Raw genomic sequence first — 26,509 nt, forward strand, 5'->3', positions numbered from 1 at the left:
AACAATCCCCAATCCAAAAAGAGAAATCAAGTAACCAAAAGCCAGCCATTTAGTGAACAGCGTATTTTTCCCTGTTTCCTAAAAGACTGCAGAATTACTGCTGTTACATAATTTCGTGAGCTACATCCCCAGTTCTTTTATAAATCATCTCTCTGCATTTGCACATATTACGTCAGAGGTTTCTCCTTTGTGGCTAGAGTTTTTCATCAAGGTAGAAGACACTTCTTTAAGCCCAAGTAACAATTCCTTGAGAATTTTTGTACAGGAGACATGACAAGTATTTTCTAAGATAAGAACTACGAGCTACCCGCTACTAACTCAAAAGTGCCTAAAAAGCATTCCTTTCTAGTACTACAGAATATATTTGTCGCTCAGAGATTAAGAGGTCTGGCAGCTCTGAAGAAAATTGAATTTACAGCGCAAAAAGGTGGCTTCTGAATGAAGATTAATTGGTGTGCATGGTCAATGAACTCCTGCTGACACGTTAACAGCTTTAGCACCATGGATGTTATTTTTCTGCCCAGGGTACCAGTACTTCAGCAGAGAGAGCTCCTGTGATAAGTGAGATCCATCCTGACCCAGAAGCGAGGGGGCAGCCGCAGGCGAAAGGAGCTGCTCGTGCAGCACTCGCTGCAGGATTGAGGCCAAAGTGACCTTGCTGGGGAGTGATGAACTGCCCTGATAAATACAGCACTGCAGAAAGCCACCTCCGGCCAAACAGCAGCACCAGGAGGAGGTGGAAAACGAATAGTCCTTTATTCACCCTCCTCCTTCATTAAGATAGAAGGTCAATGTCTGTGCTTGCTTTTTTTTTTATTCTTTTTTTTATTTAAGTTAATGTTGCAAAGGAAAAGAGGTTTTCTTCTTCCACGAGCAAGTACACAGGAGATAAACACACTGAATGCTATGTTATTAAGTACACAAAAGACAGGGAGGACGTAAATGTTTCCATAGTAACATCTCCTCACACAGTCTAGACCGTCTGTATAGGATGTTCTCAGGGACTGGTGGTGGGGGAGGAAATACTCATGGGCCTCTAACAGGGGAGTGAGGCGGGGGGAGGGGGGAGTACCTGGTGTTGGGGCCAGGAGGGTAACCAGAGACAGTAACGGAGATGGAGATGTTTGCTCTTTCCTGGAGTGCTGGGAAAGCCGCAGTCAGGGTGAAGGGCTGGCAGACGCTGCATCATGACCCCTACGGTGGCAGTGGGCAGGCAGCTTTGGGTCCCCACTGAGTGTCAGTGCCCCAGGGAAGGGGCAGATGGGCTTTTGGCTGGCCCTGGGCCCTACTGGGGTGCCTGGGGAGGAGGGGGCATTGCCTCCTTTGCAGAAGGATGAGTGTGAGGGCAAGTCCCCGAGGGGATTCTTGTGATAGTTTCTGTCCTTTGAACCTTCCTTTCATCATAAGGGACAGGAAGCCTTACTCAGCACTTCAATGAGCAAAGCATTTCCAGAGAACAGCAGGAATTTTTCCTGGAGATAGAATGCCGAGGGAAACACAACGAGGAATGAGGCGAAGCAGCTATACATTTTGAGCAATTTTGAGGGAGAATTATCTACAACCTCTATGGCACAGGCTAATTTGCAGTGCTCGATTGCTTCTCTCCTCATGCGGCACAAACAGATAGCTGAAGGATCTTTTCTGCCAGATTCTCATCGTAAGCTCTTTAGGGATTGCTTTATAGACGTTCCATTCTAAAACTAGATTGAAAAGCAAATATATGTGATTAAAGATCAGGCTGGGAGGTATTAGCGTCCATCTTTTATTACATACAAACAGAAAATAAGCTAGCCATATGCTCTGCCTCGTTTGTTTTGGACACTAGTACACCAAATGGAATCTCTAATAAATCATTCATTGCTTACCCACCCCCTCACTGTCTTCTGTTTCCGTCCTGTTATGTAAATATCACTGACATTTGAAATGGGACTAATAAAAAAAAAAAAAAGATTAAATCTGCAATTTACATTTGCAACTTACAATTCAATTATTTTAGGCAGATATGGAAACAATCCTGGTTGTCCACCTACATTTTCCTTACTGAACAAACATGGGCATGCCAAGCACATGCTGATAGCTCGCAAAATATGGCTCTCCAGAGACTTGGTTACTCAGAATCAGCCAGGCTGTGGCCAGCTGCCACACTTAAAAACATTGTGCAAATCTGGTAAGAAGGAGGTAAGTTTTAACTTGTAACTTGCCCAAGCATGAATTTCCTGAGCAAAGCTACAACTGGTTGAAAATGATGTTTAGCAAAAAATATGTGTGAAGGGAGGGAGGAGGGGGTGCTGGCTTTTGTTCGGACCATCAGGGGATTTTTTTTGTTTTCTCATTGTTCAGCTTTGTTTTATTATGATGAAAGTACTTGGGGGTCAAGAATAATCCCTCATGTGTGTTAGCACATGTGGGAGCAGTTTAGCACACAAACAAAAGCCTTCCAGTTGTCCAAGCAATAAAAGAACAGAAACATATCTCATAGCAACTGTTGTTCTTCACGGGGCTGTAGTTAATGTGGTCCCCGCTGCAGACTGTGAATTCAGTGCCTATCAAAATGTACGTATCTGTACGTTATCAGCATCCGCCTGGAGTCACACGTGTCAGGTACCTTGTGCCTTCCTGTGCAAAAGGATGAAGATGAGAGTGATAACACACATTCCTTCTTTTTCTAGCAGTGCAGAGTCAGCCAGAATTGAGGCCTGAAGAGCAGGTATGGATTATGAGACTGCAGCATCTCAGACAGCCACAGACACCAGTGGGTGAGTTAACGGCCTGTCGCCATTTCAGTGGATTTGTCTGTGACTGTCTCAGTGCCCCTTCGACTTGTCAGAACGAGGACTCCCTGCTGCATCAGTCCAACAGCAATTACACTGCTCTCCTGAACCTGGAATCTAAACTAGCAGCTGTGACTGAAACATGGAAAAGTTACTTGAGCTTGAGTTATTTCATCCTCTCTGTCCAGTGAGGGAGGATGCACGATGAAAGGCTGATAATACCAGACTATGCTCTGTGTGCTCCATCTGGGGATTTGTTTTTAACTTCACATGTCTTCAGAGTGTCTTGATAAGGACAGGAAGAGAGACTGTGAATGGGTATACCCTATTAATGAAATAAAACAGGATGCTGGGGATATCTCATGTGCGTGTGAGATCTCTTTGTCTCTGATGCTGGCAGGCAGCTTCAGCAGGAACACTGACAAACCAGGTAGTTCAGATGAAATTCTGGAAGTCATCTGAGAATAAATCACTTTTGAGGCTGCAGCTCCCCAGGTCCCTGGGGAAGAACACTGCAGACATTATTCAGTAATATTTCTCAGCTCTTCGCAAGCAGCAGCTGCTCAGTGGCTGGAATTTACAAGCAGACTTCAATCTGTTTTAATATATACTTGTTTACAGAGGAGGAGGGAGAAATTCCTGGTGGATGTTGACATGGTTGTGATATTCATTTTATAGCTTTTTCCTGAATGACTGTCACTTTCCCTCCTAAGGTCTCAGTGTTAGGAGATTTGGCAAAGGATGTCGGAAAGAAGATGCTTTCAGAAGACTTTGAGACTGCTCTGCTCCCTGCACTTGTGCATAGGCTTGTGGGTGGCCTCAGCAGAGCCTCCTCAAATGTGTTACAGGGGTACCAGCCATGGGCAAGCCGGATAATAGTCCCCAAAGAAGACTTTGTGGCCACAGTATCTTATTGAGTAGGTACTGTGGCTTCTCCATCCACTGCCCCTCTTACTGATATCACTGTGGCTCTTGGTGAGGGAGGTTTGCAGTTCTCTTAACAGGAGGAGGTTTCTGTGCTTGACTGCTGAGACAGCTGGTTGGAGCTAAAGCCCGGTCTGTCTGAGGAGCCACTCACGGCAGCCCACCTCTGTTGGGGAGGTACTGCTGGCTTGCTCTTTTGGCACTCAGAGAGTGAGACTTTGTTGATGCCTTGTCCTGTGATTGCGATCACAGTAGACATCTCCTCTGGGTCGGAGGCAACGTAGGCGCTGTTCAGGAAGGTAACATTTGAACCATTCACCTTAGTCATGCTAAGCACTTATCAGAAATAGAGGTCTCCCCTGGGCAGGGCAGGCTCTGTCTGACCACACAAGGACAAAGTCTGACCCAGGCCACAAGGCTTGGGAGTCCAGTCTGCCGGTGACACCAAGCATCTTCCTTTGCAGTGCAAAGTGATGGACAGAAGATGGATCACTCTTCATTTTATTAACTTTCCCTTCTTACATAAGAAGGAAATTACAAAATTTAAAAAAAAAAAAAAAGGACGAGAAAGGTTCCTAATCCAAATCACTAGCTCATTGTTCAAGAAAAGACACTGGACTACATGCTTTCTACTGTCTCTCTCACGGCCACAGGCAGTGATTTGGAAAAGAGAAGGTTTGTGCCTTGGTCACGCACTTGCCTCAGCAAAAAACAACCTCTACTTGAATGCCAGGAAGCTGGGCCCCCTGCCAACATGCTCTCTAACAAGCAACGTGGGAGCTGCAGCTCTGTGGCCTGTGGGATTGTCTTGTAGTACCTTTGCGTCAGCGTATCTTGGGCCCTCTGACAGCATATCACCACTGCTATAAACAACCAGGAGTTGAACATTATTCAGATTATATTATCTATATAAGTGGTGGTAGTTATTATATCCAAGGCCATAACTATCCTCCGTGCTAAATAAATTCAAGAATTTGAAGGCAAAAATGTTCCTCTGCCATACTGCTTCCAGGAACGATTGCTTCTTGCCTTTCAAAGGGGGTAAGGAGCCTGCCAGGGCATTACGAGTTTTGAAGTAATGTCGTGGGACAGGTAAAAAGCCAACGCAGTTCATCATTTGCCATCTATGCCCTTCTGTCTGTTGCCTGTTAGGTCTCTGTCCTTTGCAACACTGAGCAGAAGGAGACGAGAGAGTCTTACAGGACTGGGATCATTCTAGTGAGGCATCTGATGGGACAGTGTATCACCCCTGTGCCCCTGTGGAACAGTGACAATTCTACCACAGTGACAGGCAGGGGAAGGGGTGGGCTTGCACTGAACCGAGGGAACTGTTACCTAAAAAAAGAAAATCCAAAACAAACCCAAAACCCCAAGCAAGCAACTTTTGCCCATTATTTGTATGGAGAAGGCTTTTCATGGAGAATGTGGTTAGAATTGATATATATACATTTCCCCTGAGAAGCTTAGCACTGAGTGTTAATAGACAGATCAAAGAGCTACTTAGCCACTGGAGCCAGGGAAATTGAACCAGGGCAGCAAAATAAAAATCAATCTGACATTTAGTGTGTTTAAAGTGATTTTGTTCAGAACTGACTTCTGCGTGAGTACTTAGGAAAGCTTAAGATCGTGAAAAGTTTGAGTTCTGTGAGCCAAACTCTGTCTCCCACTCTCCTGCTATTCATAAAATGACAAGAATGCTTTCAGAATGATTTCAGATCTTCCCCGCCTTACCCATTGGTCTGACTGCTCTCTTTTGCCTTACCATTTGCAAGATTATTCCACAGGATGACATACTATAAAGATATTATTAGCCTGCTCACCACCACATTTCTGGCTCTGTGACTTGTGAATAATGCTGCCCTTCTCAGAGTATGCTAGTAAAACTTTTATTCTGTGCTACCCCTGATTGTTTAGGGGACACACTTGTTACATGAGAGCTATTTTAAGAAGTTGTTGAATCTCAAAAAAAAAAAAAGAAAGAAGAAAGAAGAAAAAAAGAAAAAAGGGAGGGGGAGGACATTTCTTGAATCCCTCAGATCATACATTCAGATCATAACTCAGCCTGACAAGGATAAAGAAGATAAAATCCAGGCGCCTCAAACAGTTTCTCAACTGCAGCAGTCCTCCTAGGGCTGGAAGTCAATACGGGGTTTCATTGGGAGGAGGGGGAATCTCTCATTTCTTGCTTGCTGCATCTGTGAGTAAAGCCCAATATGTCAAGATCCAGTCCCAGATTCAGTGAGCCATGCTGGAATCATTGAATCATACCTAGTGCGGACAGTGGGCCAACATATTTTATCTTATCTATGTGGAAGAGAAACTCCTCTTTTGGAAGAGGCTCCTCTTTTTCCCCTGAGACTAAATTTAAAAAGCAGCAGCTGCTTGCAGCTTTTCTAGAGTTTATTAAAATAAACCTTAAAAAACTCCACAGAGGTGATTAGGTATTTGGGGAAAAAAAGAAACATTCGTCATGCAGTTCAACACTTTAGCATGATAATCTCAAATTTGGGGTACAGTCACCCTCTCTCCCCCAGCCTAAGAACAGCTACGGAATAGTCAGGCTGGAATTTATTTATTTATTTTTAAAATGAAGAGATGCAAAACCAAGTAACATGTAAGCTCAGCTACATTCATTTCCAGGACAGGACTGTGTTTATATAACAAAGCACGCAAAATATTTAGCTTTTTCCAAAATTCACCTTCCTCCTAAGCTGTTTGTTCCTTAGGCTAAGAACAAAAGACATGCCGAGTCTTTGCAGCCTGGAGAACCATTTATGCTCTTCGTCTTTGTAGCAACCTTTTCCATACTTGAAATAATTATCATGGCTCCCCTCAATTATTTCTTCTCTACATTAAACAAACTCGTATCTTATGATCTTTCCTCCCTATTCATGCCAGGACAGCTTTTACGCAAAGGTGCAAACCGCTGCATACATTAAACATGTATTGCAATCTCTAGGCTTTCCAGGGGCTCTACTGTGGAAGAGCTTCAATACACCAGACACGGGCATCTGGCGCAGCTGCTTCTTCACTGCCTCAAGGCCGATGTTCGGATAAAAAAAGGAGCACATTTGGCAGAGGAAAAGGATTGGCACATAGAAACCAACGTGTGACTAAGCAAGGGCGGGGGAGTCCGCGCAGGAAAGTTTAATATTAAAGAGAGGCACGGAAGCCTGTGAAGTCTGGGGACCCACATGAAAGGCAGGTGCCTGTCCGGGCACGCGGGCTATCAGAGAAAAGATGGGAGGCACAGCACCATAATTACGCATCATCTTGTGACTGCTGCGAACGCTGCCAGGAGCCAGCACGCTGCAGCACCGAGCTGATTGCTCTCTCAAGACGAGTTGCAGAGCGCTGAGCGCCCAGAGCCACAAAGGCAAAGCACGTGAATCAGCAAGGGGCATGTCAGTCCCCAAGCACCGGTGTGGTGCAGAATTATGTCAGCCTGAGACAAAAGCAGAGAGACACTCCTTTATTTACAAACACACCAGAGACAAGCAGGTTACTGTGGAAAGTCATTTTATTTCAGAATTTCACACACTCCGTCACAGACCATGCACGTAAGACTTTCCCCTTTGCAAATCCACAGCCTCCAGGCCTGGGAGAGATGGGGCACCATCTCTTCTCTTCTCACTGTGACTACCCACATGCTAAGAGTGAGGGCCCTGATGGCAGCTTGCCAGGAGGCAGAAAGCAGCCTCTTGTTTCCATAATTGCTCTTAAAACACGAGAAAAGAAGTCCATCTGGCTTGAAGGATTAGCGGTGGAGCTCAGCAGCAGCAAAACCCCACAGCTGAGCAAGTTGGTCCTCACCCTGTGGTTACAGGGAACAAGACTACAATCTCGTGGGAAGCTTGCGTGAGCTAAGCTACAGCGGAACACACTGAGGCATTCTTGGAGCCCAGGCAGCAAACCAAACAAATGCACACTCTGGGCCTCTTACAATCAATTTGTCTCTGAGCCGCTCTGCCAGGAAGGTGGCCGGGAGCTGCCCTTTTCACATTCAGCTTTAAGTCCTCCTGCTCTGTGCTACAGCTTCGACTAGGAAGGAGCTGACCTATAGGTAAGACAGCCCTCCAGGCTGTACATCAACACATGTACTGCATTTAATACTGAAAGGTGCCAGTTCAAAAGACTCTGCAACTGTCTGACCCACAGGCTGGGTACAGCGTTAGTGTAAGTTTCCCGCATACTTACCCTACTCCTTCTCCCCTTCCTCTGTTGCCCCTTATGCCTGACCCTGCTCTTGAAATACTCCTAGTTGCAGTGTCCCTGTGACCCATTACATCTTTGGCCTTTGCTGAGACTGCCACTGCCAGGGTAGCTATTGCCTGCTCTGGTGGCTGCCTGTAGGAAGTGAGCATTTGCCTCCCGAGAACGGGCTTGTGGCTAGCTCAGAGGAGGGCAAAACTGACAGGAAGAAATGATGAAGTGATTCAAGTGAAGTGGAGCGAAGTCTACAGAAAAGGCAAAAAGGCAGCTTCAGTCTCCATTTGATACACAAATTGAACTCAATAGCAGCAATAAATGGCCATAAAATATTAATTCATTAGGTTGCCAGGAAGAAGTAAAAGCATTCATGTCAAAAATTCTCTATAGATATGTGGCAACTGTTCTCAAGCCAGCTCAGACAGTGGCTTCCTCCTGTTTATGTCTCCCCTTTGTTTTATCTATAGTTTTGATCATTCCAAACCATGTTGCTGCTCAATTCTGCATGAAAACCATGGTATTGGAGTCAGCACCAAGTGAGGGGTGAGATCACACTGAAGAAATGAACTTATGGGGAACTCCTGACAACCCAGATATTTTAATATTATTGTTGACCTTCAAGTAATTAAAAGAAAGTCTCCAAGTCTCATCTGTCTGCTTTTAGGGTAGGAAGGCTGACATCAGAAAGGCAGTGGAGGGCAGGGAAAAAAATCTGGGAACCAGAGTGAAGAGCAATCAACAGCTGACCAACACTGACTGCTGCAAAACTTACAAAACACAAAATCATACAAACGGGATTTCTGCTAACCTTTTATAGACTACAGACTTTATATACACACACAAACTTCAAAGTACGCACCTGGCAGTCTAGAAAATACCAGTACCCTAAGGATTAAATAATTTAAAATGCAATGTTGCGTTATCACTGTATACAGAATACTATCTGACACATTGGCTAAAATGGACGGATTGTCCGAGAAAGATGCTCCCTCCCTCATCTCACCAGCACTGCCTCTAAAAAGAAAACAAGGGCTGAAGACTCCCCTCGGTGGTTCCACTCCTGAAACTCACCTTGAAACTTCTCTGTCAAAAAGGGAGGGGGAGAGGAGGGGAAGGAAGTCCTGAGAGGAAGGGAAGGGAAAAGGATTCCTGCTTCCTCCAAACCCTGCTGCTGCAGTACCCCTCTCCGTTGGCCAGGGAGGCTGGAACAGCAAGTGGTAAAAAGGTGCTAAAGCTGGTAAAAGGCAACTATGTTTCTGTAACAATAGCTGCGCTGGTCTTTTGAGAGACACAGCCCCAGACTCACTGTCCCTCCAGGTTTTTGAAGACAGGAGACCAAAAGGCTTAATGCAGAGTATAGAGTCTACGTGGCTAGTTTAGGAGATACCAACAGTGCAACAGCTGCCCCCAAAGCCCATACTGCAGTCCAGCAGCAGACGGGAGGGCAGCCAAGGGAGAACAGCCCGACAGCAGCCATAAACAAGAGTGGGCAGAACTGTATTTCCAACAGGTCCAAACAGACAGAATGGGAAGGTGTGCCCTCACCAGCTTTCTAAGAGTAATTGTAAACTGGGGAGCACTGGAAAGTCAGCGCATGAGAACGAGGAAGGGAATGGACAGACTCGGTTTTGAGGTGGTTGGGGAGGGGACTAAAGCACACACAGAGAGCAGATGGCAAAGCCAACATATCTCTAAATGCCAGCTCTGCATATGTACCCTAATAGGAGTGTGTGGGACAGAACCTTGCTGATGACACCAGTTCAGTCCTATCACCTTCATGGATCTGTAGCTGGTGAGAATCTGGCTTACATGTGCTCATTACAAAGCCCTTTGAGGCATGCAGTCTTGCTTCCACCTCCTATAAACTAGAACAGCCATAAGCTCTTGGGGAAAAGATGAAAAAAAAGTAATCCCTGTTCCCATGTGTGTCTCCCACCCTTCCCCCATCATCAGCCTCTCTTCCTTTAGGCCAAACATCTAAGGAGCCGCCCGGTTCTCCATTCCCAGGGCCATTCCCACCAGCAACACCCAGCAGATCTGGCTAGGCAGGAATGGCAAGCCCTGCTCCTTTGGCCTCATCAAATAGTCAGACCACAAAGGTTTCTTGCTCCCCTAGGACAGCTTCAGTAAGAATTGCCCATCCTGGAGGTTGTGTTGCAGCAGACTGGACAAGCCTCAGCCCTTACTGCTGAACCCAGCTTGCAAAGGATAAGAAGGCTCCGCAGGAGCAGGACCCATGGGCATTCTCCAAGCTCTACAGCCCTAAATACTGCTAGTGTAATCATTATCCACTCAAATACAAAAAACAACCCTATCCAAAATATCTCACTCAGTCTGCCCTGCATGACTGGGTCAAAGGGACCAAAAAAAAAAAAAAAAAAAAAGAAAAGTGAGACAGTGTGGTACAGCAGAGAAAGAGAAACATGGGGCAAAGACAGACTGGAGGAAAGGAAAAAACCTCAATGCAAGTCTGCTAAAATTGACACTGGATTTACCAGCCCAGTTCCACCTTCTCCAGACCAAAATGGACTCAACTGCACTAAGTGTACTACAGGAGAAAGAAGTGCATAGTTTAATTTTTTTTTTGGTAGACACTTAAACATCAGCAGAATTTATGCAAAGATCTTAGAGCTGCAGTTTTAGCCTCTTTTCCCTAGCCAATGGGTACCTGTGGGGGCAGAGATGGTGGAAATGGACCAGTAGCACCAAGAAATTCCTTGGGAGCACCAACTCCACAGCAGGAAATAATAATGAACCAAAAGGAGACAGAGAGAGAGAGAAAAGTGGAGGAGACATATTTTGCAATAATCAAAGTCCACCTTGGCTAAACCCTATCAACGCTTCCCTAGGTAAGGCCCCATTACGTCTGCAGCAAGACCTCTGGCTCTGACAGAGAGCTGTAGAGGGTATAGCCCAACTCATCCACTTCTTCAGGGGTGAGCTCTGAAAACAAGTTCACCTTGGGGTTCAGAGCACTAGGGAGGACACCTGACTCCAAGTAGCGAATCAACCCCTTCAGCGCCTGCAAGAAACGATCAGCCAGCATGTCCTGGGACCAGTCAGACTCTTCTTGGGATAGGTGCAGGATGACATTGGTGAGCTGGCTGGCAGTGAGGTGACCCAGGGCTGGGTTTGACTTGCATACTGCTTTGAAGATCTTCAGGCACAAGCAACGACAGCCGGAATCACACTGGTCCAGGGCCCGGAGGCGAGCCGTTTCTGCTGGCCGCAGGCTCAGTCGCCACAAATTGTCATTCTGGGCCAGTCGATGGGGTTTGGCCACAAGGATGATGTCACCCAGTGTCAGGGATGGTAGGAAGTCAATAAAAAGACGCCGTTCTGGATCATACTGGACTTCTAGTGTCAAATCTGCTGGGGGAGCTGCTGGACGGATCACATAATCCAAAAGGGACCCAATTGCTGGCCAGTTGATGGAGCCAGCTACAACTTTCTCAAAGGTGTCTGCTACAGCTTTGGGGGAAAGGTAACCTCCCACCACACAGCGGTCCCAGTAGCTGCTCCCACGGGGAAAGTACTCTGGGTTTTCCCGACGCACCAAGTAGAAGCCAGGAATGTTCATGATGGTGTCCTCTCCGGGGATGCAGGACCACAAGTTCTGCTCCAGCATCAGAGGCACAATGAGCTGGATGTGGTCAGCTGTGACTACCTTTCACAAGAGAGAAAAGTCAGTAAGAACAAGCTTTCTCTCTCCATGCTGTTTTATTCACCACCTTTAGATAGCATTCTGTTCAAAGGAACTTGGAATTAGAATTTGGCTGTCTCACTCTCCTCTCTGCATGGGATTCACAGCCTCCCTTTGTCAAAAGATGTTCTGAAGGACTATTTCCCATAGTTAGTGGGATAACGCCAAGGTATAACCCAAGCTAGTGCTTATACAGTATGTGCTATTTAGAGATCTTTAAATACTTTGGGACCTGACATGGACTGCACATAGATGAATCATTCTGCCTCCTGTCGCTCCAAGTCAATTCCTTGGACCTGAAATGCAGCTGGCCCAGGGCACAGCAACACCACATGATAATTTAAAACAGGAGGCAGAGTATTAAGTTTCTAGACAAGCTTAAGTTGCCATGGTTTAATTATCCCATGCTACAACTAGGTACTGCCCTCACCCAGTCTGCCACATTGTTTGGAAAAAGGTCACTAAAGATCCCTTTTCACCAATGCGATTAAGACCCCAGATCTAAATTTCACTGGACACTCAACACTCCATTCCAGACCTCTGACTCAAAAAAAGAAGTGTGCCTCTGAATCACTCACTATAGCCATGGGCATCTTGCCATCAGGGAGACATGCAGCAGGGACTGCTGTCCAATCCAGGTCAGTCATGCAGTAAAAAAAAAAAAAAGTAGGGAAGACCTACATGAATACATAGGAGTTCTAAGGGAATATCATGTATTTGGAAGGAGATAGAAGGGACAGAGAGAAAACAGAGTCTACTGGAGAAACAGCAAGAAAAACACAGGTAAAAACACAGGTAAAGGGAAAGACAGAGGGGAAGGAAAGAAGGGCCAAGATAATCTGGAGAAATAAAACAGCAAAAAGAAATGCTTTGCAGACAATGCCAGAGCAGCCTGGTCATGCCTGTTCAAACAGTACTGCAGAAATCAACGCCTGGCTCCACAGTGGGAAAGGCGACACCAGGAACCTTATTACAGAGGAATGTTGTGCTGAGCCAGCACTGCCAACAGGGAAGCCTGAAATGCCCCTGCCTAGTCAGCCTTCTGAATAATGACCCATCACGCGGCCCCAGGAATTACCTGCAGATCATCATACAGGCTGCCACTGAGGTACATGTCACGCAGGGGCATGTCCGGCAGCTTGGCACGTAGGAAGCTGCGCAGCTCAGCACATATATCCACAGCAGCTTGCTTGGCCCGGGCCTGCTCATCCGCTGGGATAGCTACAGTCCTCCGATAATAAGCAAAGAGCTTTTCTTGCAGAGACAGACGAAGGCGGGATTTTTTCAGCTCCACTTGACTCCTCTTGGCAGATGGCTTGGGCTTTGTGGGTCGGAAAAAGTCTGCAAGACAGAAGGAAAACTGTTGATCATCTGCAGTGTTTCACTGTGAACTGATCCGCAGAAGAAAATCTGCAGCACCTAAGTGCAGCCTCCTAGGTCTCAAAAAGCTTTCAGCAGACATTTTGCATGCTTCACACAGGTACCAGTCAAAAGGGAGGTACTGAGAAACTTCAAAAGATACTACGAGAATCAAAATGGATGAAAACTAATTTAGCCAGAACAAGACTAACATCATGTACAAGGAAGTAATTTTAATGGCTACATGGGCAGTACCTCAGTTCAATTTCATCAAAAATTCAGCACCGTTACCAGTTCAGAAGCTTTCAACATGATGCCAGACCAGTGAATAAAACACTCGAACAATCATCACGATCTCATTAAGTTTTTAACATTATAATGGATTTTTACAAATTATCAGCAAAACCCAGCCCTGACTAGGCTGTAAGATCAGAGATCACGCCACCTGGAAATGAAATAGTTGTTAGGAGTCTGATCAACACTTATCAGGGTGGTGAGCTGACATCTCGGGGCCAGCAGAACTCAGGCAATCATAGCCCCAATGAAAACCTCCCTCAAACTTTCACTGGGTGAAGAACAGAGAGCACACTCAGGCACAATACAGCAATACAATGCTTTACACTGCCATCTGCGTTATTAAGCAATGTCTAACCTTCACAGATTCTCTTAGCCCCTTTTTTTCTGACTAGTTTCCTAAAGAAATAAGTCAATGCTTCCCATCTATCTTTCAGACTTCTTTTAACAGGGACCAAGAGTTTCAGAAGTTATCAATGAGGATTAAGGAAGAATTACAGATCTAAGATCTTTGGAAGGGTTGTGGTACTTAATGGGTGCAGGTGAAACTCCCAAGTCAGTGGCCCTATTCAGGCAATCAGCTGTTGCACATTTGTTTGGCAATAGGCATTTGGCAATGAAGAATGTGCAAAATGGCTGACCAGGCTGCACACAGATGCATCTCACCCAACCTCAGCACCTGCTGTCTCTTGTCCCACTGGGGTCTTTTGGACAGATTGAGGTTTTGTGTAAAAAGGAAGTGGCCCTCAAAACCATAGGGAACCAGACTTCATTGCCTGTTCATGAAAAAAAAAGTTATTTTTCCATATTAAGTTTTAAGTTGTTTTTAAGTCAAGAATGCAAGACGCCATGATCAATAGTTTTATTCCTCAAGCCTCATCTTTGGAGACTCCAATCAAATGATCTAGACCCCATTTAACACAGCTGTCTAGTTATTTAGCATTTCCTCAGCAGAAAATCCATTGCCATTCTGAAGCTGACTTTCTTGCAGAGAATCTGGGAATCAAGTTAAAAGTTCGATCCTGATTTTTATTTTAAATCTCCAAGTGTAAATATCCTGAAGTGACCAGGGATAGAAAGTAAAACTGGTGAGAAAAACCAACCAAAACACATATAACAAACAATGACAGACTCTAAATTACTTATCCCACTCAGAAAGAAGACTGCAGGTCACTTTTTATAGTCTGCTGAAGACTAACTCAGCGATAAGCAGCACTAAACAGGCAAGTAGCATTACAGAAACTATTAGGAAAACGGTAGAAATAATACAAGAAATACTGTTACAAATTGCTAGTACGTTCACAATTTGAATATTCCCCTCGTAAAAAGGCACAAACTAGAATGGTCCAAAGAGAGGCAACGAAGAGCTTGAAGGGAATGGAATAGCTTTTTATCAGGAAAGATTGCACAGATAAGTGTTCAGCTCAAAAGAGAAAAGGCTGAGGGAGAATAAAGCTTAAGACCATGAAGTCACGAGAGGAATTAAGAATGCAGATGACTATTATTCACTAGTTCCCAATCTGACTTCTAATTTTTGAAGTTACCAGCAGACCTACTTAAAAGAAAAACATCAAAATCCTGGGTTAGACAGACTATTCTTTTTCCTGCATTCCTTTAAATGAATACAGGGTTTATGGGCCTAGGTGATTCTGTATTGCAAGAGTATTCTTACCTGTGTCTGCAGCCGAAGGATCAGTGGGAAGGGTCTGCAGGGAGCGGCTGAGGTTAGTCTTCATGTCCTGGGTCAATACGCGTGAGGAGGAGCCCAGCCAGTTTGGCTCTTCCCAACTTCTCTTTCCTGACTGGCTCAAGCGAGTGGGGCTGCTGGGAGCACTGATTGCCCGGTCATACATCTAAAGCAACATCACCAGGCACAGTTTGAGTTATCAAGAGCCCAAGACTTGGATTTTACCCAGCCTACTGCCAGCATTCCAAGTCTTTTTGTTTCCTACTCTTTTCCAGAGCCCTCATGCTCAGGTCCCACCCCACTGTCCCAGATGCTCACTCACCCTTTTGACGGCCAGTGTGGCGATGCCCAGCATAGCAGCTCCACCCACGCCCAGCACAAGCCGGGCATTGGACAACACAAAGTCGATGGCTGTGCCAATGCCATTGTCATCTTTTTTGCCTTTGCGCTGCCCGGCCCCTGCCATCTCACCTGGAAGGAGTTTGATCATTAAACAAATGGGTCAAAACACGCAACCCTAGCAGTTCCCTCCCTTCTCCACCCCATGCTCATGGCTCTTGGGGTCTTTGCACAGAGCCATAGGAAGGGACTGCCTAACCCTGCAGCCTCTTTAGCTATCTTCCCTTGAGGAGCAGCTTATTCCCAGACATGCCAGAACAGTACTGACCAAGGTCTGCAATCACAGCATTTCTTTGCTTCCAGCTCTGTTTATCACCTGATGAAAAACATCCCGAATTTGACATGGGGCTTCTAATCATTGAAGCAGGTTTAATTGTGCAACCACCTAAATACTTTTTTTAAAAAGGGTAAGATTTACTTAAGCAATATTTTGCAATAAAATTCTGTATATGACGTAAAACTCCATGACCATTCAGGTATTTTCCTTTTAATTTGTTTCTCAATCAAAGCACACCTTTTTTTTATATGCCAATTTATTTTCTTAATTCTCAATCTTATGTGTGTAATTTTGCTCACAGACAAGGCGATACAGGGATGGTCAACTGTTTGTCCATAACAAATCAGAATCTTCCCAAGAATTGACAGGCAGTCTCAGAGCCTCCACGCCCAGACTAATTTTTGGACAACGGCTGGTCCCAGACACTTCAAAGACACCCAAGAACCAACAGTAGAGACCACAACACAGCACAAAGAGAACAACTCCCTTGCTTTCACCAGACATTTATTCCTGCCCTCAAGGCTGGTGGGTTCAACTCTCATACAAGTCATGTATAACATTAGTATTTTCTTACACACATACTTTTGTTTCCTCCAATTCCCATTTAACCTGATCTTGATATTATGGCCAACTACACGTGTAAAACACACTTTGCCACTGCTGTACCTATAGGTGCATCCTCCGTGAACCTACACGAAAATACAAGGAAAGTCTTCCAACCTGACTGGAGATCTGTTTTTTAAGTCAGTTTCAAAGGTTCTGAGCCTGCCTGACTTGGGTGTTTTAAAACCACCCTTAGGTTTTTCTAAGGCCAAGCTACAAACTCAGGAGAAATGTTCCTGCCTTGATGAACCACGAATCCAGTCGCTCTTCTTCCCTACACAGAAAAAAATGCACTTTCACAAAGCTAACTGTAATAGTAGTGTGAAGAACACGGTTATATCATTGTAAATGACCTACCTGTGATCTAATGCATTTGTGAAGAGAACAGGAGAGCTCTCCTGGTGTGCCTGTGGAAGCACCTTCTGGCTTTCTTCAAGACAGTGGTGGGGAGGGAATCTTAAACATCTCTTTTTGTTGGTATGGGGATTTTGGACAGAAGAGGGAAATAAGCGGGGCCAAAAGAAGCTACAGGAAACTTTTAAACTAGGCCCCCAAGTTTGCTCTGCAGGAAAGCTTGCCCCTTCTCCAACTGTCTTTCCTTGTCCTCCAGCTGCTGCAGCCCCCGGTTCTTGCGGAACTCACGGCGGATGAAAGCGAGATAGAAATCCCGGTCGGTGTAGCGCAGCCCGCGGCCCTGGCGCAGCAGAGCCCGATAGAGGGTCAGGACAGCCTCCCGGGACCACGCTGCCATGGGGGACAGATGCGTGGACAGGCGACCTAGACAGAGGTGACGAAGTGCGGGATACGAGTCAGCTTTCCCCTCCCCGCGGGACGCACCGGCCGCCGCCTCCCCCTCCATGCCTGGCCTCACAGGCCGCCGGGAAGGAACAGGACAGCCTCTCTAACGGCGCACCGGGGATAACGGGCACTCCAAGGGCGCAACACTGTTGCGCGGCAACTGGCGGGCCCCGCGGCCTGGACGCTTCCCATGGGGGCCGCCCCAGCGCCGCTCGCAGCGCCCGCTCTCCGCCGGGGTCCCGGGCTGGGGTCGACCCCGCGGGGACCAGCCGCATCGAACTCACCGGGGAGAGGGAAGGGCAGGCGCTCCAGGTCCCTCACGGCAACCACTTCCCTTCGGCAGACACCACCGCCGCCACCACCTCCCTCCCGGCACCGCTCCCGGGGTCACCCGGCAACATGGCCGATGTACTTCCGGGTCGTGACCCCGGCCCCTCCAATCATAGAGCTCGCTCGGCGGGGTCCAACCCGTCCCTTCGCCGGAGGACTTCCGGCCGGCGCGCGCCCGCGGCAGGGGTGGGGGTGCGGAGGAGGGCGGTGGCAGCGCGGCGCTGTCTCCCCCTGCCGGCGGGGCGCCGCGCGCGCCGACCTACAGCGAGTGGGAGGGGACGGTCCGCGCCGCCCGCCCGCTGCGCGACGCTGCCCCCTGCCGGCGGGGAGGGGGACTGCCGCCCCCAGTTGGGGCTGGGAGGGGCAAGCTGGGCCCGGCGCTGGGCTGGTTTCAGGCGGCCGTGCTCCCTCAAGGGGTGACGAGTTTGGTGATGGGGCGGCTTCTTCAGCGTGGATGGCTTTGGGGAAGAGTCTGGGGACACTCTGGAAGGCTGTGGGGGAGGGCTGAGGGGAGCAAGGGGGGAGTGGGACCCCCACGGTGTGGCCTGAAGGGACCCAGCCTGCACCTGGGCAGCCCAGGGTGGAGCAGATGTTTCCCACCTCGGCTTGAGCCATCAGCATGGCAGAGACAGAAGTCTCCCCTTCCCCCTGAGGCCTGCAGCTGCCCTTGAGGCCTAGGTGGGCCCTTGCACTGAACCCCCCTCAGGACACCGGGCTTGTTCCACCATGGAAGGTCTCGTTAGCAGCCTGGGCTTTGTTTGCTGTGGCGAAATGGGCTGGGCTGTCGTCCTCAGCGGCTCCATGTGCCTGTTACGCCAAGGGAGGTTTAGATTGGATATTAGGAAAAATTTCTCCACAGAAAGGGTTATCAAACATAGGAACAGGCTGCCCACATAAGTGGTGGAATCACCATCCCTGGAGGTATTTAAAAGACAGGTAGACATGGTGCTGAGGGACATGGTTTAGTGGTGGTTTTGGCAGTGTTAGGTTGATGGTTGGACTCGATGATCTTAAAGGTCCCTTCCAACCTAGACGATTCCATGATTCTAAATGTGCTCCCCACAGCCAGGAGCACATTTAGCACTAACAGGTATTTCCTTTTGTTGTTCTAACTTTGACGGGCCTGAATGCCATCAGATGGCTTTGTGTGAGAATGGGGAGAGTTCAGCACGCTGCAGCGAGTTGACATGCACAGCACAGGCGGTCATGGTTGTCTCCGGCTGTGTGTGCTGGCTGCCAAGGGTAATGCAGGATAAATAGAGAAGGTTTCTTTGGTGCTTCAGGGGAGGCAGAGAGCAGTGGGTTAATGCTGTGTGTCCGAAGGTACCCCTGACTACCCTGATGCTTTTTACAGAATAACTTATCAAATTCAAGCTCCTTATCTTTATCTTCAAGGAACCCCAGGGCCTGGTCTGGATGTCTCAAGTGCTCTGGGAGAAGGGCAGTAGCTGGCAGCCTCTCTGGGCTCTGCCTGAGGAGATGCTCAATGCTCCTTGCCTCCTGATGCCAGGACCTTCTGGCCCTCTGTCCAGGTGCAAATTCCTCTCTTCCATTCTCACCTTCTCTGCTATATGCCTACTGTGGGGAGTAATTATTCCTCCATAGCCACCTTCTCCTCCCCAGATCCTAACAAAATATAAAATATAACCCGCATGTGCTGTGCCTCCCATGGGAAAGAGGGTGAGAGAAAGAGCAAACTGTGTGTGACAGAGGAGAGCCACATCACTTCACACACTTCTCAGCGACACCAGATAGGACAGCGATAGAATTGAGCAGGAAGAAAACCAGAAGCTCCGGACTGGCTTGCTCCATGCCAATCTCCTCTTGTTCATTTCCTTTCTGAGATAAACAACCCCAATCATTTTGATCTCTCTTTGTGAGCGAGTTTGCCATGCCCCTAATCAGCCCTTTCTGAGAAAGGCTTACTTGAACTGCAGACAGTATTCCCAGAGAGGCCACGCTACTGATTTACATAATAGCATTATCATATTTTCCATATTATTCTCCCCTCTTCCTTCTGCATGCTAATATTTTGCGTGTGCTTTTTTTTTAACCTGCAGCTACTCACAGAGCCAGGGTTTGTGTGACATCCAGATCATTTCCTCAGTTGCTAGAGACTGTCTGGAGCTTTGTGGTTCTTATGTGCTATTTGTTTTCTCTTTTCTGACCTGCATGTGCCCAGATAAGCCTTGGCAAATGCATGTTGTTGCCCACTTGCCACATTTGCGTTTTACTTACAGTCCTTTCTGACTTCCTCAAGAGTCAATAGCTTCGAGTCATCTCTTAAAAATGTTTGGTATATTGCTCATCTTTGTTTCCAGATCTTCAGTTCATATACTGAGTTATCCGGGACCTCAGAGGCAGCATTCATATTCCCTACCCTTAACCTTCTGCCAGAATGAAAATTGATCTTTGAACCTTCTTCCCGGCTTTCTGCCTCCTCCTCAGGTTGTTGATCCACAGAAATACTTCACTCTTCACAGCAGGGCTCTGGCACTTCTGGGCAGGTGCACTGATGAGCCCAGGCCATGAAACTCTCAAGTCTGGATCGAAACTTGCGCAGCTGCGTGCAGCAAACCCCTGAAACGTTGTGAACAAGATCTGCCGGATCAGGCTGCGCAACGACAGGCTTTCCTTGCTGCCCTTCCGCCATGGCAGCCAAGGACTGTGGCTTTCCATAAACGCCCCCTCCCCAGCCGGGCCCCCTTGCATTTTGGCTGTTTTAGTGTTTCTTTCTGTTGTTTTTTTTTTTTTCCCCCCAGGCTTGAAGCCAGCTCCTGGGCCCATCGCCAGCAGCTGCATGTGCGTGTTGTGAACTCCTCTGGCCACGCCACACAGGGCGCCTCCAAAGTGCCTTGGCCCCTACAGGGAGGCCACTTGCTGGCTTGCCATGCCCACTGCTTGCCACAGGCTCCCCATGCCCACTCCATGTGGCCACAGGTGTTCAACCTGCCACTTCTGTCTTGCGAAGAGAAGGGCGAGCACAACGACAGAGTGACTAGTGATCTGTCGTCGTCCCAGCTGCCGTGCGAGTGATGGACCTCTGGTGACGTGCCAGGGGTTGTAAACTTGAACTCTGCCTTGAGACAGTGAAGCAACATCCCCCCTGTCTTCCCAGTGTTTCCCAACCCAGCTGGCTTTTCTGCTGACCCCACACACGCAGCCACCCCGGCAGGGAGCCACCCAGCAGCCCCAAAGACTTGTGCTGCCCTGATGGGATGCTGGCCCCGGTGCCCTGCCGCCTGCAAAGCCCTTTTGCCTGGTGGCTTCTTTCCCTGTGGACCCACAGGGAATGGGATGCCCCTCCCTGCCTCCAGCCTGCGTCCCTGCAAGAAAGGGAATTTACTTGCTCCAACAGTGTGAGGTGCAGGCGGAAAGGAGGGAGCACACGTTAGCTGTGCGCCTGGAGAACAATAACGGCGTTTGTTTCCCCAAATGACTAAGTGAGCTTGTGAAATATCAAAGGCAGCATGGGTGATGGGGCACAATAACCCATGCTGTTACCCAGGATAAGGCACAGATCTCGCCCTGTTCCCCGCCCTGGGAGTCTCCTGAGCAGCCACTCCTCTGCTGGGCTTCTCATGCTTGCAGCTGGTCCTCCCACTCAAGCAGCCACTGCCACGGGCTCTGATAGCCACCAAAAGCAGTAAACTGCTGCGCCTGAGCCCAGCTTGCAGCTTCTGCTCCTGGGAGTCAAGTGCCACCCCCAGGGCTTCCTGTCACCCATTTTGCAAGGGCAGGACCATTCCCAGCCGGGGAAACATCCCAGTGCTGCCCACCACCAGCCAGAAAACCCTCCCTGGACAGGAGGGAGGTGAATGTGATCTGCAGAGCTGCAAATGAGCAGCTTGGAGGGGTTCTGCAAGGTCAGGAAAAAACCTGCGCTCGGAAACAGAAGGCTGGCCAGAAAACAATTCCAAAACGCGAGAGGGAATATGGGTAGTGACCCACCAATGCCATCTGAGCTTGGGCTTAATGTCGTTAATGTCTTCTCGTAAATGTACCTTGCAAGAAGCCTTTTGGCAGTCTAACTCCATTCAGCAGCTCTCTTTTTCATTGCAGCCCTATTTCTTTACTTTTCTTGAGCAATCACAAGGAATAATGGCACTTGGGCTCCTGCTCTCCAGCTGCCATGAGCCAGGAGGGGCAGAGGGCCAAGGGTGGCGCAGGTGGCTTCTTTCCATGGACCCTCAGCAGCTTTGATGTTGAGCACATGTGGGAAGGAAGATGGGTGCTGAGGGAGGAGAGACCACTGGTATGCAGCCGCTTTTCAAGGGACATTCCTGATTTACAGCCGAGACCCAGATTTTAGTAACAGTAAGTAACCAGCCACTCTGGGGAGCCACACTCAGGGTATGTTTGTGCCAGGGGGGAAGAAAGGAAAAGTTCTCAGCCCAGCTGCTGCTGAAGCGGGGCTTTTCAGCTCCCCAACTTCCAGCCCTGCAGCCCTGGGGGGCTGCAAACACTGGCAGCGGCAAGCAGTCTCCTGTGCGATGGCAGAGCTGCCACCACGGCGAGGGTCTGCACCGACGGTCACTGAGAAAGCTCAGTTTTATTACCTAACAAATTGTAAACGCTGCTGTAGTATTTTTGCAGTTGGTCCATACACACCTTCATTCTCAGCACGACTCATGTTTCTTCAACCAAATTTCCCTGTGGCTGGGTTTGTTGGGGACTTTTTTTTTTTTTTTCCATTCCCTGGCTATTAAGATTACACACACACACACCCCACCCCACCCTCATTTTTCACTTTGCACCAGCTGCATGCTGCAGAAGGTTTCCAGAGCCATTCAGAGACCCTGCTTTTGTGAGCGCTGTTATCCTTGCGATTTTGCATCACTCCTGACAGCCCCGTGGGCTTTCTGTGGTAGAACTGCCTGTGGAGAGCTGAGAGCTTGCAGCTGGTGGCACCAGCCCCCCGAGCAGGGCTGCACATGCTGACCCCAGGGTTTTTGTACCCCCGCCGCCTGCCTGCTGCATGCTGTGGTAAGGTCCTCCCAGCATCACCATGGGATTTTGGTTTGTGTAAGGGGCATCTGAGCTCCCAGCACTGTGTGGGGTTTGGTCCCATGTACCTATATATAACCTGAGAAGGGCAGAGCTGCTACATCCTCCTGCTTCTCTTTTTTTTTTTCTTTTCTAGGTGAAGGCACCTATTACACATCTTGTCCCATTAAGTCACAGGTCCTTAGATAGATTTATTTCTGTCCCATTTTGGGAAATCTGGCTGGTTTTGTTTTTGCAGTAGCTTGACGTTCACTTCTGGGTAACAGTTTGAGTCAAATGCTTTAAAAACACTGGGAACCAAACAGAAGTGGGTAGATGTTTTCTACATTCTTTTATTTTTGTGTGTGTGCCTGGTTCTTAGTAAGTGTCTGAGGGTAAAAAAAAGATATGACTGATGATTTGTTGCTCTCTCTTTGGAAAAGGTCCAGACTGTAGAACAGGGCTAAAATGCCAGGAAAGAGATTGCTGCATAGAGGCAGGCTTATAATACTTGATTTTATACATTCTCTGGGTAACATATTTTCTTTAATTTGAGATCCTGGAGAAGTCATTTTAGATCTTTATTCAGCACAGCTTAGTTGCTCTTCTTCTCAGTTTTCCTTATTTTTAGAAAGGTGAAGCGCGGCTCCCAAATTAAATCATTACTGGGATGGACTTCAGCCAAGAGGATCCATGGTTCAAGCCGTAAGGCACAGGAAACATAAGAGTAAAACAATGGAGTTTTATTTTGTATTTCATTTGGCAGCGTGAGGAGAGATATGGCCTTGAAAGATTTCTTACATAGCTGTAATGTATTTCAAAAGACAGTAAAGACTATTTTCTCTTCTCACTTTGCTTAAAAAAAAAAAAAAAAGCACACCCAGAAATGCTGGAAATGCCAGGATTGCCAAATTTTCCCTAGTTCCAAGTAAGGGTTTGTGTTTGGGGTTTTCGGGAGATGCTTACAGTAACGTCCCAAACACTAGGTGAAGTGGGCTGGTCCCAGCTGTAGCTACAGAGGCAAAGCCTCTTGCAGCCTGGCCCCAAGCCGTGCTCCTCTCCCAAACATCCGTGGGTTATACCCCTTACGTCAGCCTCTCACTTCAGTGACCCGGAGCTCTTTCTCCGGATGGGACAGTTTTGCACAGCTCTTCTGAGGCCATTTTGCAGCAATAGAGTGCAGCCTGAAGGTGTGACACAGCCGGGCTACAAGCGTGTCTGTGAGCCACAGAAATGCGTGCCACTGCCGGGAGCAAGAATATGCCTTCCTTCTGTCATGGCTGCGGCCAAATCCTCTCCGTGGCGGTGCTCTGGAAAGCAGGGCAGCCAGCGCCTGCAGCTGGGGGCATGTGAGCATGAAGCCATTTGCTGGTGATGCTCTCCAGGGCTGGGGCGACTCTGTCCCTGGCGGCTCCACAGGCTGCCTGCCGGCCAGCTGAGACCTCACCGCTTCCCCAGCTGAGCTGCTAAAGCAGTGAGATTTAAAAATAAATAAATATATTTTTTTTAAAAATTGGGCTCATAATTAAAAGTTTAACTGTCCTGGCTAAACAGCATATTAAGCTGTGCCCTTACACAGGGAACAAATGTATCCCAGCAACAAAAACAAACAGCCAGCAAGCTGTGCTCTTGGTATCCTCCTTCCAGCTTTCTAAATGGTGCTCTAAGTTTATATCAAAGTCACTTTGTTTCCAAGCACCTCGGTGTTTGGAAACAGCATGTCCATCCCCCCCCCAGCAAACCTGCTGCAGGCATCGGTCAGGAACCAGCTGGAGACAGCCCCTCCATGAGCCAGAGACGGAGGGTCTGCCGCAGCCTCGGTCTCCACCGAAGGACAGTGTTGCATGGTGCCCAAGATGAGCACTGTGCATCCCTGACATACAGTGAGAGCTTGGGGCAAACAGCCGATTTCCAGGTAGGTCATGCCAGAGCCCCTCCATAGTACATCTCCCCATATAACACCTGTTGGGGTCCTGAAATTCTGCAAAATACATGGGATTTACTTGACAGCAGATGGTTTGCACGATCCTGGTTCAAGACATTGCTTAAGGCTCCATATCCAGGATGCACACTGCATGTACTGAGATCACTTCCCATATGTCTTGAGGGATGCAGGAGGTTGACTCTGAAAGAGGGCGTACAAGGCTTGTGGTGGAGCCATGTGCCCCCCACATTGGGCTGATTGTCAGTGCTGCTCCTGCAAATGAGGGTCTCCACCAGGGACCAGTTTGCAGAAGAGTCAACCCCTCCCTCACAGAGGCACTTTGAGCTCCTGCAGCAGAAGCTTGTGCTTTCTGGGGAAAAAGGTTCTGGGTTCTGTCAATGCCTTCTTTTAAAACCTTATAAGAAACTGAAGAAATGCCATTTACATTACTTCTTAAAATAATATAAATGTCAGTGAAAGATTTCGTGTTGGAGGCAAGAAAAATAACATGGGAGAACCTTTGACCTAGTCAACTCTCATTTCTTAAACTGTCTCGCTAAATTGCCATTGGCCTAAGCTTATATACTTATCTTCCCCTCTTGAAAAACTGAAAGTTCAGGCATTCTAGCGATCATCTATTTTTAGACTGTCCCCTGTTCAGGCACAAAAAATATGGCGATCACTAAGAATGCAAAAAATTCTTAATAGAAAACTTTAATAGTTAATTGTGAGTGGCATGTTTATTCCAGGCCCTTTGTTCCAGAGACAGAAGCAGCAGAAAGGCATTAAGCAATGCACAACGCAAGTGTCTAATTTGATGGAGACCCTTCCACAGGGGGAAAATTGAAAACATCAGACTGATGTGTAAGAGAGGAAGAAGAGAGAAACTAAGCTATAATGTTTACAGTCGCTATCTCTAAAGGGGATCAGGAACGAACCTGAAGCGTAAGACCCTTAAAAAGGTAAAAGGTGAAATAGCTGTAGATGGCACACGAGCTTGCGAAAGGCCCTTGCCAAAGGCGCTGCTGAGGCCAGATGCTTAGGAGGATTCAGAGCAGGACCGAGCTTTGATACCGAGTAATGGGAACAGCCAAAATTACATGAGACAGGTTTAAAAATAAGCTAAAAACAAAGAGGTCATGTTCTCTCACACAGCACGCCAAAAGAGACAGAGACATTTCTGCAGTGGGGAGGTTTAATTTGCGGCTCTAAGGTTTCCGTAGCTTTACTTGAAAAAGTGGATGCATCCAAGGGAGGGGAGATGGTGACAAGGGACCATTTCATGAGCAGTGATGCTGGTTCCGACATCCACCAGCTTTTCTGAGAGCTGCTTGGCAGCTATCGCTCCCTGCTCCTGTGCCTGTATGTGCTCATACTCACCTAACATGCAGAACATTAGGTCTGAACTGGGCCCACAAAGTCAGGAATCATTCCCCAAAACAGCCAAATCTCCCTTCTCGAGTGCACGGTCCCGCCAACGTGGGAAGCAACTCCCCTCTATCTGTTTTCCAGCAGCCCCTCTGCTAGATCAGAAATAAAAGCTGCCACACACACACCTTGGTTTCCTTTCATATTTTGTAAATTTTTTTTTTATTTTTATTATCTCATCCTTTTAAGCATCCCTTTAAGGGTGAAATGAAATCCAACCATTTACAGAGAAAATGATTTCAGAATGTACATTTGATTTATCCTTACAAAAAGTTCGTTATTACTTGCTGCTTATAAATTACAGAGTGGAAAGGAGCTTTGCAGATGCTCTTATTTTTCTTTTTTTTTTTTTTTCTTCTTCTTTTATTTTATTTTTGGCAAGTCCACGCATTCTTTTGCCAAAGCAGGGTGTTCTAGGGCCACCCCAGGGGCAACACCACCAGCAGGTTCAGGTGGACCCCAGGCTTGGAAGTGCTGCTGGACCACTTCCAGGATGAGACTGCATCATCATCCGCACAGGAAGGAAAAAACAGTGGTTTGAATTCTTAGTCTCAGAGTATTTCAGATCCCTTCTTAATCCATTATCTGTAGTCCCCAAAGCTTTAAATGTCAGTGTATTGCATTAGAAACAGCTCTCCTTTTTTGGTGCTAGATCCGAGCACCTCCTGCCACCCCCTTACCTCCAGCTCCCCCCCACCTCTTTCCATAATAAGAGTGAGTTTGTCCAATGTCTCAGAAATCAGAAAGGAGGTGTGGGGTTTTTTTGCGGGAGGGGGAGAACACAACAATGGAGGGATTCAGGATCCATTCTCCCACT

General features: G+C 47.6%; 2 protein-coding genes across 2 annotated transcripts; both read right to left on the reverse strand.

The window, feature by feature from the left end:
- Nucleotides 1-10,764: 10,764 nt before the first annotated feature.
- MIEF1 (mitochondrial elongation factor 1) lies at nucleotides 10,765-16,699 on the reverse strand (the record flags this gene model as incomplete). Its single annotated transcript, XM_082496702.1, has 5 exons — nucleotides 16,584-16,699; nucleotides 15,270-15,418; nucleotides 14,933-15,113; nucleotides 12,686-12,948; nucleotides 10,765-11,571 (listed from the first exon to the last, which is right to left on the reverse strand). Exons 2-5 carry the CDS (start codon nucleotides 15,411-15,413, stop codon nucleotides 10,765-10,767), a joined length of 1,395 nt encoding a protein of 464 aa, XP_082352828.1. The 5' UTR covers nucleotides 15,414-15,418; nucleotides 16,584-16,699.
- A 19-nt stretch (nucleotides 16,700-16,718) lies between these two features.
- MIURF (mitochondrial elongation factor 1 upstream open reading frame) lies at nucleotides 16,719-17,404 on the reverse strand. The gene is made up of 2 exons (XM_082496709.1): nucleotides 17,309-17,404; nucleotides 16,719-17,003 (listed from the first exon to the last, which is right to left on the reverse strand). Exon 2 carries the CDS (start codon nucleotides 16,975-16,977, stop codon nucleotides 16,765-16,767), a length of 213 nt encoding a protein of 70 aa, XP_082352835.1. The 5' UTR covers nucleotides 16,978-17,003; nucleotides 17,309-17,404; the 3' UTR covers nucleotides 16,719-16,764.
- Nucleotides 17,405-26,509: the final 9,105 nt, after the last annotated feature.

Source organism: Vanellus vanellus (assembly GCF_965231255.1).
Source record: "Vanellus vanellus genome assembly, chromosome: 1".
Taxonomy (NCBI): domain Eukaryota; kingdom Metazoa; phylum Chordata; class Aves; order Charadriiformes; family Charadriidae; genus Vanellus; species Vanellus vanellus.